Source organism: Gobio gobio, assembly GCF_949357685.1.
Source record: "Gobio gobio genome assembly, chromosome: 21".
NCBI lineage: Eukaryota > Metazoa > Chordata > Actinopteri > Cypriniformes > Gobionidae > Gobio > Gobio gobio.
The window spans coordinates 24,195,967-24,209,728 of record NC_137117.1 but is presented as its reverse complement, the minus strand read 5'-3'; the positions used below and the strand labels follow the sequence as shown (position 1 = coordinate 24,209,728).

The 13,762-nt window shown below is 37.2% G+C and overlaps 1 protein-coding gene across 1 annotated transcript in view; it reads left to right on the top strand.

The window, feature by feature from the left end:
• Positions 1-13,762, top strand: part of arhgap4a (Rho GTPase activating protein 4a) — a 22,243-nt gene extending 8,481 nt beyond the window's left edge. The window contains exons 11-24 of the mRNA XM_079803390.1: positions 364-448; positions 544-571; positions 795-891; positions 971-1,031; positions 1,126-1,203; positions 1,284-1,412; positions 3,562-3,667; positions 3,809-4,033; positions 5,513-5,577; positions 5,660-5,828; positions 10,318-10,416; positions 10,679-10,810; positions 10,915-10,981; positions 11,070-13,762. Of these exons, the coding sequence (XP_079659516.1) occupies positions 364-448; positions 544-571; positions 795-891; positions 971-1,031; positions 1,126-1,203; positions 1,284-1,412; positions 3,562-3,667; positions 3,809-4,033; positions 5,513-5,577; positions 5,660-5,828; positions 10,318-10,416; positions 10,679-10,810; positions 10,915-10,981; positions 11,070-11,243 (1,515 nt within the window). The 3' untranslated portion in view covers positions 11,244-13,762. The remainder of the gene's footprint in view (positions 1-363; positions 449-543; positions 572-794; positions 892-970; positions 1,032-1,125; positions 1,204-1,283; positions 1,413-3,561; positions 3,668-3,808; positions 4,034-5,512; positions 5,578-5,659; positions 5,829-10,317; positions 10,417-10,678; positions 10,811-10,914; positions 10,982-11,069) is intronic.

Sequence of the window (13,762 nt, the reverse complement as noted above, 5' to 3'; positions counted from 1 at the left end):
GTTTTCAACATTGGTAATAATGAGATATTTCTGGAGGATCATGTGACACAGTGATGCTTTAAATTCAGCTTTGCTGTCACATCATTTTATCAAACCGTTATGTTAAATATTTTATATATTAAATATAGTAAAATTGTATATTTATACAATGGATTTTTTTTTTTTTTTTTTTTTTACATATTTTTAATGTAATAAATACATATTAAATATTATTAGAGTAAATATTTAATATATTTACTATATTAAATATAAATTAAATAATATATTTCTATAATGTTTAGATATTTAAATATTTATTTCAAATTTGTATTATTATTTGTCTCCATTTCAGTTTTTGTCTGCCTCTTTCTACTTATATTGCAGAAAGTCAGGGACCATCTATGCTACAGCTCTTTAATATCAAAACTGGAGGCTAAACATGACCTGCTAAAGGTTGCCATTCAGAAAGGTAGAATAATGTCTCCTATCTAAACAGAAATTGTTGTAAAGCGAAAACCATTGAATTTATTCAACTTTGTACTTCTTGTTCTTTTTTGTTATCAGCTGAAAGTGTTGATGGCGGTCATTCCAGGTAAGGAACCAATGGCTTTTATTAATTGACATCCTACAAGAGGTAATGTTATTATATATATATTATATATATATATTATATATATAAATTATATATATATATATATATATATATATATGTACAGTGGATTGGCAAAATGCCTGTATTTTAGTCAGGTAGTGAGAATAAAAGGGCATGTTTTTAGTTTTAGTGTTGACTAAATTAAACATTTCTGTTTAATTAGAACATTCTCCAAAAGATCTGTACGTCATAAAAAGAGTTACCCCGGTTCCCGGATCAACCAGAAGCTCTTCAGTGGAGATCTAATATCATACATCCAAGTAAATCTCTCAAAAGTGCTCTGGATTTACTCAAAACAGTTCAAGGCATCTGACTCACGCAGTGTTTCCTCCCTATTAGGCATCAGGACAGCTCATTCCTGCAGTGGTGGAAAGCTGCATTCGGTTCATCAACCTCAATGGTAAATCTAAGTCCGTAGATAATTCCTCTTTCTACCATTCTTTCCATCTTAATCATTGGTTTTCTAACCCATTCACTCTTTTTTCTTTGGCTAGGTTTACATCATGAGGGATTGTTCAGAGTGCCGGGATCTCAAATGGTGGTGAATCAGCTGAAGGATGCGTTTGAGAAAGGTATGCGTACTGGGTGATAATATTCTCCTCCCTTTCACTGAGAATTAGTAATAGGCTGTGATTTTTTTATTTATACATAGGTGATGACCCCCTTGCTGATGGAGGATGTGACATGGACTCTGTGGCTGGAGTGCTGAAACTTTATTTTAGAGGACTAGAGAAACCCCTCTTTCCTGAGGACAGTTATGACCAACTGATGGAATGTGGGCGTAAGAAGACTGTATACCTCACTATTATGTGCTTGTTTGCTGGATTAACTGTGTATAATGTATGTGAGGTCAGACATTAGGTCTGTAACTGTTCAAACATTCAATGAAATATTTTTAATATGCTTTTCTTTCTAGTTACAATGTTTCCTGTTGAAGCCTGATTTTGAGGCAGGGATATTTTGAAGGGCTCGTTTTTAGTTAACCAGTAGCCTTCAGTTTACATGGTGTCATGAAGAATTCGGTCCGCTCGTTGAATTGCAATCCTATTTTTAAGGACTTTTAATAGGAGTTCTATTCAGTACCTAATTAAAAATCCAGAAAATTGCTTTTTGGTGTACACTACCATAAGTAAATTTTTAAAGAAATAATACTTTTTATTCAGCAAGTATGCATTATATTGAGCAAAAGTGGCTAAGATTTTTACACTATTCAAATAATCTCAAATTCTTCAAAACTTTTCTTTTGAACTTTCTATTCATCAAAGAATCTTGAAATGTATCATGGTTTCCACAAAAATGTTAAGCAGTACAACTGTTATTAGGTAAAGTATATACCATTTTAGGTAAAGTATATTTTTAAAAAGTTATTGTTATAGCCTATACAATTTAACACTAAGAGATTTAAGAAGATATTTAAAGAAAATCTGGTAAAACTTTACAATAAGGTTGTATTAGTTAACAAAAGTTAATGCATTAGTTAACATGAACTAACTATGAACAACACCTCTGTTCAGCATTAGTTAATCTTTGTTAAAGTTAGTTAATAAAAATGCAGCTGTTTATGGTTTGTTCATGTTAGTTCACAGTGCATTAACTAATGTTAACAAGATTTCAATAATGCATTAGTAAATGTTAAAATTAACATTAACAAAGATAAATAAATGCTTTATAAGTGCAGTTCATTATTAGTTCATGTTAACTAATGTAGTTAACTAATGTTAACTAATGTTGTTAACTTGTAAAGTGTTACCGAAAATCTTAATGACCCCAAGTCATAACTTTTGAACAATAGTGTATATTGTTACATAAAGAAAGTTCTGAAACTTTTCTTTCTTTTTTTCATATGCAATTTATATATATACACCGATCAGGCATAACATTATGACGACAGGTGAAGTGAATAACACTGATTATCTCTTCATCAAGGCACCTGTTAGTGGGTGGGATATATTAGGCAGCAAGTGAACATTTTGTCCTCAAAGTTGATGTGTTAGACGCAGGAAAAATGGGCAAGCGTAAGGATTTAAGTGAGTTTGACAAGGGCCAAATTGTGATGGCTAAACGACTGGGTCAGAGCATCTCAAAAACTGCAGCTCTTCTGGGGTTTTCCCGGTCTGCAGTGGTCAGTATCTATCAAAAGTGGTCCAAGGAACGGTGGTGACCGCCGTCAGGGTCATGGCCAAGGCTCATTGATGCACGTGGGGAGCAATCACATTTTCTTTTACATCACGTGGATGGCCGGGTGCGTGTGCGTCGCTTATCTGGGGAACGCATGGCACCATGATGCACTATGGGAAGAAGACAAGCCAGCGGAGGCAGTGTGATGCTTTGGGCATTGTTTCATGGAAACGGTATTCCCTGGTGGCTGTGTCCTCTTTCAGCAGGATAATGCGCCCTGCCACAAAGCAAAGATGGTTCAGGAATGGTTTGAGGAGCACAACAACGAGTTTGATGTGTTGACTTGGCCTCCAAATTCCCCAGATCTCAATCCAATCGAGCATCTGTAGGATCTGCTGAACAAACAAGTCCGATCCATGGAGGCCCCGCCTCGCAACTTACAGGACTTAAAGGATCTGCTGCTAACATCTTGGTGCCAGATACCACAGCACACCTTCAGGGGTCTAGTGGAGTCCATGTGACTTATGTTATGCCTGATCGTTGTATGTACTATATATGTATATGTATGTATGTATGTATGTATATATATATATATATATATATATATATATATATATATATATATATATATATATATATATTCTGGTTGTTGGCAGTCAATTATTATTTAAGTGAGCATTGCATTTTATTAGTCAATATATGATTTGATTTATACTCATGATATGATTCAATATATAATTTGTACAAGTTGTCAACTTCAATAGCAGCAATGAATGAATTTCATGGTGTCTTAAACTTTCCCACTCTTTTAGAAATAGATGACGAAACAAAAAAAGTAACAAAGCTGAAGTGTGTCATCTCCTCATATCCTGGCTCACTCATCATTGTCATGAGATATATTTTTGCATTTCTTCACCAGTGAGTATTACAGGGTCTCTGTGTTTGTCACTTTTTTCAGTAATGGAATCAACACATCTAAATGTTTTTCTGTGTGTGTGTGTGTGTGTGTGTGTGTGTGTGTGTGTGTGTGTGTGTGTGTGTGTGTGTGTGTGTGTAAAGTGTTTCCCAGTACAGTGACGAGAACATGATGCAGCCCTATAACCTGGCAGTGTGCTTTGGGCCCAGTCTAGTGAGGGGTCCAGATAATGGTGATGCGTCAGAGCTTCAGCGCATCAATGCCCTGGTCAAGAGTATCATCATCCAACATGAGAGCATCTTCCCTAGCCAGAATGAATTACCCGGGCCAGTGTATGAAAATTGCATGACATTGGAAGAAGAAGACTGGTGAGAATTAAGCTCATCCCTTTAGTGTGCACACACACACACACACACACACACACACGTGTGTGCTAACAACATAAGTCAACAATCTTTTGAGCATGCTTGATATTTGTATATCCAACTTTATTCACATACATACATTATTCTCACGTAAAGTGATATATGCTACACAAATCTACTCATATTTGTAATTACGAGATTTCAGCTTGTAAAAATTGTTCACGTCCTCGTAGAGCTCATAATTACAATATATACTATGTAGCAAATCTTAACTACTCGATTTGTTTACATCATTATAAAATGTAAAACTATATTATCACCTAGCTCTAATCTGCTAAATGTGATGTTCGGGTAACAGCTTAGGACCCAGGACCAATAGTGAAAAATGAAGACCACGAGTCTGGAGTTAGATTTAAATTTACTAAAGAATAGTTTGCAGTTTCATCAGCAGAAGCCAGCTTCAAGTCTCACAAGGAGTTCGTAGGCCACGCTCCCTCTACCAGCCTACCCGCCTCCGCCTATCTAACTTACAATTTCTGAACAGTTATACTCTTTTCAAGGTCTAACCACGTCATTACTGCCATGTGGATCCTTCTGATTGGCTCAGAGAAAATGGACAGTCTTGGTAAATTTCCACACATTGTCAGTTAATCAGATTCACATGTCCATATATCACTTGTTGATGCTGGCAGGCGCCAGCTTGTCCAGAACAACAAGTCCACCCGTCTCTTAGGATGCCCGTAGTCCACATCCAATACTGATCTGTAACACCGAATACTGCGCACATACACATATAAACAGTCTCTCCAAGGTTGGAGTTGGTTGAGCTCTGGTCCAAACCAGAGAAAGTTTTCCAAAACATAGTGATAACGTGCTTTTCTCTCAGTGAGAGAGACAGACAATAGTACAGACCATATTCATCTTGATTCTTTAGGGTTTCAGTAAGAGGAAATAGAAAATAAAATAAAAAATAAAATGAAAGACAAATCCATATTTCATCTCTGGACGCCGGGCTAAATGAGCAATCCCTGTTACTGCATTCCTGTCGAGTTAGAGGTGTGTGATGCCTCCAAAATCCAAACACACGACAACATGTTCTGAACTCAAGTGTTTTTGCGAAATATCACACGCCACCAGAACAAACCCTCTGTCACCACTCAGAGACCAAATACAAACTTTAGAAAATATAAAGGAAGAAACAATCATGGGTCCTATTGATTAATCAAAATCATAACTGGAAAGAATCATTAAAATCATAATAATTATATAGGAGGATGAATATTGATTGAGGCTTTGATTATGAATTTAAGTAGGATATATATGTATATATACATAATTCCAGAATCTTTCAGTGACTATAAGATGAAGATATTAAAATATATACACATTAACATCATGATTTTCTATGAATCTGCTTTGAAAACAATGTGTATTGTGAAAAGCACTATACAAACAAAATGTACATGTTTCTTATGTCTACAGTGAGACTGTAGCAGAGGAAGGAGATGGGGAATCAGAGCAATCTCAAACAAAAGAAGGAAAAGACGGTAAGGTTGACATGGTTTACTTATCAACATCTGGGCTAGTAGAACTTGACTAATTCCTCTCGCTCTGTTTTTTTATGTGCAGAGCTGCAAGGAGTGGCCTTGTTTGACTACACAGGCCGTTCTTCAGCTGAGCTGTCCTTTAAACATGGGGACCGCATCATCCTACACTGCAAAGCCTCCTCTGATTGGTGGAAAGGGGAGATAAATGGGACAAAGGGTCTCGTCCCAAATAAATATATTAGTGTGCAAAGGTAGGTTTTTATCTCTAAATGCATGGCCACTTGATTTCCCACGGTCAGTGGATTTATATTCCCATATATGTCCCTGTCAGTTGGAGATGCATAACGTTAAGTCATTTAGAGGAATTTAAATTAAAATTCTGTCAATTAAATGAAAATTTAAAATGAAAATTTAAATGAAAATTTAAATGAAAATTTAAATGAAAATTTAAATGAAAATTCTTCGTTCATCTTCGGAACACAAATGAAGATATTTTTGATGAAATCTGAGATCTCTCTGGCCCCTCCATAGACAGCTATTTAATTAACACTTTCAGGGCCCAGAAAGGTAGCAAAGACATCGTTAAAATAATCCATGTGACTCCAGTGGTTCAACCTTAATTTTACGAAGTGATAAGAAAACGTTTTGTGCGAAAAAATAAAATAAAAAAAATAGCGACTTTATTCAACAATTTCTTCTAGCCTGTGTCAGACTCTTACGCTGTTGACGCTGTGTCGGCCAATGGAAAGCCGGCGTTCTGGAAGCAATGTCTTTTTACAATGTCTTTACTATCTTTTTGGGCCTTAAACTTGTTAATTAAATTGCTGTCTATGGAGGGGTCAGAGAGCTCTCCGATTTCATAAAAAATATCTTCATTTGTGTTCATTTGTCTTTCGGGTTTGGAACGACATGAGGATTGAGTTATTTTATGACAGAATTTTGACATTTTTGGGTGAACTAACCCTTTAAAGCCTTATTCTCCATGACTATATTCTGTATCCCTTAAAAGGGTTACTTCAGTGATTTAGCATTAAGCTTTGACGATAATATTATAATAACGATCTTTTCGTTCCTAAGCCTAATGCTAAATCACTGAAGTTACCCTTTAATTCTACGCAATTCCTAAACAACATCTAAACTTAAAAACTACCTTACTAACTATTAAAGGGTAACTTCAGTGATTTAGCATTAGGCTTTGTATCAGTAGAAACCCCATAGTATATTTGAATTATGGTACTTTCACCCCTCATATCCCCCTGAGACGAGAGAATTATGCATTTTATTTCTGGAAAAAAATCCTCCGATGACGCAAATAGCGCAAGTATCGAGGCTAAAGACTACAGCCACAAGATGGAGCTGTTCCGCATGTTATCAAACCGCCCATAGGGGAGAGATCTCACGCACAGAATGTAAGACACAGACGGACAATCATAACGGATCATCACGGATACTCAGACTGGCGCTTAACGTTACCTCAGCTCTTCGTGATGAATGAAATCTGACTCCTGCTGCGTCTGTGCCGTGACTTTCGTTCGGCTCACTCACATTTTATTGAAAAGACACGTTCAGTTTTTAATTGTAGTGTTTGTTCTCTAACTGAACGAAATGATTGTATTACTATGAAGATCAAAACGACGGTGTACGGAGTGGCCTCGTAGGGCAGCAAAGCAAGTGCATTCTGGGAGTTGTTGTCTTTCATCCACATGAGACAAAAATACATTTTCTGTCTTTTCTCAGTCTAGAATGCACCAAATTCAAAAATAATTTCACATTTCTACTGCATAAATGATCCAGTTTAAATACAAAGCTTAATGCTAAATCACTGAAGTAACCCTTTAATAAGCAGTAATTAGGTTTAAAGAGGCAAAAGTCGCAGTTAATAATTTGTTAATAGTGAAAATTGGACCCTAATCTAAAGTGTGACCAAAGAATTTACTTGTAGTTAAAATCCTTTAAAGCTACATAAAATGGCTTTCGACCTTCTAACGAAAGTGCATGACTTGACACACGGGCGAACAAAGTATGTATCCAATTTCCTTCCCCGTATGTTCAGGGAAGAAGGAAGCGGGAACCGGCGAACGTTCAAAAACGTTTTAATAATATAATAACGGACGACTGGCGCGCACACACACATAACAAAACATAAACAAAACAACTTAAAATCCAGGCATGGTCATCTCTCGTCTTGCACTGTCATCGCTCCTCCTTTTATGCTCCCGTCACCCCGCCGTGAGACGAGACCGGTGTGGCGCGCAGCTGGCGCTCATTATCACTCGCCACCAGCCCGCTCTCACAGTCCCTTGTCTCACCTCGCCTCGCCTCGCTGCTTGCCACACATTCATATGGGACATTCTGCAAAACTTGTCTGAGTGAACAACAGTAACCAAGGGGGTGGAGCTTAGCAAATAGTCAACTGAAGAAACTACTTACTGATTTCACTTTCTTTCTTTTTTTTGGAGTGCCCATAATATATACATTTACATACCTGTGGGCAGTGGCGTAACTTTGCTTTGAAAAGTGGTGGGGACACCGGGACACCGCACAACTCGTTTTGCTATGTGTTTATTTAATAAAGAGACGCATTTCTGCCACATAGGCCTACATATTATTTTTTCACTCAATTAGCCTATGTAGTAATAACGAGATCTTATGTCATAAAAACGACATCATTTTCTCGTAATAACGAGATTGTATGTTGTTAAAACGACATATTTTTTTTCCTAATAAGGACATGTGTTGTATGTGTGTATATATATGTCTGTATCCATATTGGAGAATTTATTTAGCCCATGCCTTTGTCACACTTGTCTGAAAAGCTCAGCGTAAAATATCTCATCCGCTGCCTGTATCGGTGGCAATGCCCATAGCACGAAATTGTTGTAGCCTAATTTATTGATTAATTTATTTATCAGAGCAGGTGGCCATGGACCGCTCATGTGGCGTAACTTTAACCTTGTAATGACGGACCCCGGTGCAGCCACAAATATCATAACTATCTATAAGTCCTACTGTAATTAAGACATTCTAGAAATGTATTAAAAAGAAAGACGCTTTCAGCCTTACTCAACTGCCGCGGAAACAGTGGGTTCAATGCATTCCCGGCGTTCTTATTTTGCTTCCGATGTATTAAATATAGGCTACAGGCAATTAGTTTATGAAACCTTGATAAAAATTAAAATACAATTCACTTTTCATCATCAACATATAAAAATTAAAACAATAATATAATAGGCTAATATTTAAACATAACTGTGAATCTAAATAGGCTACGTTTTGCATGTAGCCTACTCCACTCCAAACGCTTAAAAAAATGATTTTGTTTATTAAACAAAAAGTTTTTCATTTCAAATGTAATTTATAAATTCAGTTCATATTTCCAGCAAACGAAATTCCGAGCCAAAATAACAAAGTGGTAAAAAAAACTGCAACAATGAAAAATATTAAAGAATTCGCGGGTGCTTTCGTCGGCATGGAGTGGGGTCAGACATGATTTCTATTGAGTGTTGTTTTGCAGAAATCATTTCTTTAAAGTGAATTTCGTTTTCTATAAATTGTATTTTAATTTTGATCAAGGTTTCATAAATGAATGGCCTGTATATTTAATACATAAGAACCAAAATAAGAACTGGATTGACGTGCGTAACGAACCCACCGGCCTGTTTCTGCGACCTTTGAGTAAGGCTGAAAGCGTCTTTCTTTTTAATACATTTCTAGAATATATGTAGCTATTACAGTATAGCATACAATATATTACTGTAGGCCTATTATAGAGTTATGATATTTGTGCACCGGTTATGCCACTGATGCTAACATGAGCGGTCCATGGCACCTGTTACCCGTAACAAAGTGGTAAAACTTTGAGTTACCATGCAATTTCAAACATTTTGCTCATCTCTGTAGCCTATGTGGCAGCTGGCAGCAATGCGTCACAATAACCTGGCGTAAAAGTTGATCATTCTTTACAGATGGCGCGGTATGTTTGGAAAGAAGACGAGTTCTTTATTAAACTCATAAAAAAAAACAATAGAATATAAAATGCCACAATTTATCAAGACCTTGAAGCAGATAAGAGAGAGAAACACCTCGTATGTGCCGCTCAAGTAGGCTATAAGGGGCTTTCCTTGCCATCAGTGCTTGAATAACACGCGCGTCTCCTTCCAGTAAAAATAATGGCGTGCGTTGGCTGGGATATACATAAACCTAAAAACATACGCGGCATAATTTTTGGAATGGCTTATCACGTGAGAAAAAAAAATGTTTTAGTCGCATAACATCAGTTAATGGAAACGCTGTCATTTCGCAATATTTTTTTATCGACTATTAAATATGGCAAAAGTTTTGCAAAAATCTGTAATGGAAAAAAAAGCTTCTGACCGTCGGAAAAATTTGTTAAATGAATGTATTACGATTTGTAGATCGTGCTTTTGCTTTAATACACACCTTCCGTAATCTATTTTTCAATTACTTTTAAAAAGTGGTGGGGACAATATCGAGCCTGGCAAAAAGTGGTGGGGACATGTCCCACCCGTCCCACCCGTAAATTACGCCTATGCCTGTGGGTCACCACCTGTTGGAGTTGCATAGCTTTGTTGGGTGTCATATAAATTACAGGCATTTAGAAGAATTGGCTTTAAGTTGTGACTCAGGAATCACTATTGAGTCAAAGCCACAGTCAGTTTCTACAAACCACAGTGCAGAGAGTCATAACACTCCTCAACTCTCTCCCTCTGTGTTGTTCAGTGCGGATGGAGGCCAAGATCAGAAAGGGAAGGAAACTCTGAAATCCAGCTGTGGTAGACAGCAGACAGAGGAAGAGCTGAAAGCAGAGCAAAGTACACGGTAAAACATTCACAGATGACTGCCGTATATAAAGACAGAGCCATGTGGAGGAGAGCTTTGTTATTATATTCTGTTTAGTATGTGACTTGTACATAGTTTATACAGCAAATATATAATCTACATATGTGAACCTTATGTGAACCTCGTTCTTATTACGTAATGATGATCAAAGAATGAATCATCATTCTTACTGCATAATGATGACCAGTGATTCAGCAACTGGATAAACTAGACAATAATTTTATCTGTGTTCATTTTCTAGGCCCAAGGTCACAAGTGACAAAGCCGTGGTCGGACCCAGCTATGTCACTTCTGGAAAGGTTTTGCTACAAATACCCACAGGACAATATATACAGCCAGGAAATTCTCCAGGGGCTCTGCGTAAACCATTAGCGTGTGTAATTATACTGTTTGTTTGGCATTATGGAGATTTTAATGTCACAGATTATTATCATCTATGGAATAATGACTAAATCAGTTCATTTTTAACTTTGACAGCTCTCAAATGAGACGATCCACTGCCGAGGGAGGAAAGGGAGAGGAATTCTCAGTAGAAGTGGATAAGGTCAGGATGTTTAAACCCCAGTTATAATCCCAATGAGATCCCTTCACTCCCCCTGCTAAAGTGTGTGTTTGTCCATCATATCTTGCAGGAAGTGCATCACATGATGCACTCAGTGTTTAAGGAGCTTCTTGTCCGCCAATCTTCCCCAGATCAAAACACATCTACGTCCACAGAGACCACATTCCCTGTGCAAACGCCTCCGAACAGAGGGCCGGGATGGAAAGGAAAGGGTTTATTTAGATCAGCTGACCATGTTGGCTGAAAAAAAAAAAAAGAAATGAGAAGAGAAGAGAAAAACTAGTAACGAAAATAAAGAAACACAAGAACATTTAGGTGTAATGTGTGAGAGCTGAGTCTCTGTGTATGGTATTTTTTGTACTCTTTAAAAAGATGGGTTTAAGATGCACTTTCAATCCATCATGTGAAATCTGTTTTAGTTGTGAATTCATGTGACCATTATAGTATGTACAATATGTTGCCATTTTCTTTCCTACAGTCTCATTTGCACACTTTGTTGTAACAAGCAACTGTTCTTCAGTGTACTTTACCCTGTGGAATAAGAACATTTCAGGCCTACAGTAAGGCTAGGCCCACAAAGGCTCATCTACTGTCATTTCTTATATTTTTTTTTTATAAGTGACTTTGAAAACTTTGTAAGAAATCTTAAATACTACATAGCACGAGACATACACAAATTAAACTAATTTAATATCAAGAAAGACATTAGATAACAGTATTACAACTGACTTGTAGACAATGAAAAATTAGACACACTAAAGTTGAACAACAGCATGTTTATGAAAGACAATAATATTCCAAATAAACAACACCTGAAAGACAAAGGGAGAAAAGGTTAAGAAACGAGGGTTTAGGTGCTTTAAAGCAGCACTAGGTAGTGTTTGCTCTCGGGGTCCCCCTACAGTTGAGAAACAGTATTGTCCTCTACTACTGTCGTAAACTGTCATACAACATCAGTGGATGCATCCATAGACCGTAAAAAAATATGGACGACGCGACTTCATTGACTTCCGCTGACCAAAGTTGAAGCTTTCATAGGCCCGCTCACGGCGCTGACATCTTGGGACCGAGTCTGCGCAGTAGCGATCTCGGGACCGGAGTTGCGCAGTAGAGAACAGGAAGTAGAGGCGCGATTATCAAAAGCCCGCCCACACTCTCGCAGATGCAGAACAATTCATTATGTTGGTGTGAAATAAACAGTTATGGAAGTGTAGAAATTAAAGCTAAAGCTCCAATCTCCTCCCAAAAATCCAGAAAAAAGTCTGTTAGTGCCTCAGTGACAAGTTCATTCAGAGAAGCCGTCAATCTCAGCTGTCAATCATGACGTCACACCCCTCGTTTTTATAGCATCAAATAACTCACTAAAACTAAACTTATTTAAAAAACGAACACTTGAAATTAAATTATTGTAATAAAAACTGCCTAAAATGACAGAAACCATCTTTAGGAAACAATTATTTGAAGTGTAATTAAATTGTTTAGTGTGCGCCCATTCTAATACATGGAGAGGCGGGGTTTAGGAGCTATACTGGGACCGGCCACCGGGGGGCGATCGAGGCGCGAAAGCTTCAATTTCTGACTGAAGCACTACAGGCTTGGATGCATCGCACGTGCATTTGTTGACATGACAACTATGATAGCCCTGAACACTGCCGGAGTTCACCTGCAGGTGTTCTGCTTGCGTCGCGTGTGAAATGTCTTCATCCCAGGTACAGTGGCATATGTTTCAGCATGTCATATGAATATCATTTCATGGGTTTTATTTTTTTCAAATGCCAAATGATCGCGATGCTCACGTTTACAAGCCAGCGTCATTATAGTAGCCTAGTCTATTGGTTCCCGTTTTACAGAATCTATATGATACTTCAATTCAATGTTTGAGTGGTAGGTAATAACCATATATCGTAAATATTATAATATTAAGCTACACTAGATGAATCTGCAAATTTGAAAAATCGATTTACATTATAGCTTGAGGAAAGACAAATAAACCAATATCACAGACATGTTAGGTATCCTAAAATATGATTTTATACGTCTTATGTATTTACTTGCAAGAATGTAGCCCCTCCTCCTTCAGCTCACGCCAACGAGCAAACGCTGGCCCAATGTTGATCCTCGTCCTGCCTTTAATCCGATCACTTTCTCGTTTCCTCTTTTTGCTTTCCTCCGACAAAACCTTTGCTTTCTTATTTTTCTGTGCTGCTTCGGCCATGACTATAACATTCGGCAAACAAATTATAGTTTTTTTCGCACGTCCGAATTTAAGGAAGTGGGGGTGGTGGTGGAAGTGACGTATATGCCGTAAAGCAGTCGAATTTTGTAGTTCTTTTTTTTTCTCGGGTTACTACCCGAAACCCGAAGTCTATGGCAGACGTGTCATTCAACCTATTGTAAGTCGATGTATCATCACAAGAGGTTTGAAAATATATTATAAATGTTGAAAAGTTAACTAGTGCTGCTTTAAAAGATTATTTGTATGCAGAAATAGCCTTACACTTATAACTTAAATAACAGCCCTGAGATAAACTGTAAAACCAAGGGGGCCACAAGCTTTTAGTTTCACTCTGAAAGAGATATTTCTTTTCTTTGTGTACAGATATCACGTGACAGACACAGCATGTATGCAATTTCCAGCTAAATTTGTCCCCACCACAACTCTAAATTATAAATCATTATTAGGCTATGTTTATCAAATTTTATTTGTGTAAAGACTCTCAAAAGGTCTCTCAATAAAAACCTTTTGTTCTTTTAATTTAATTC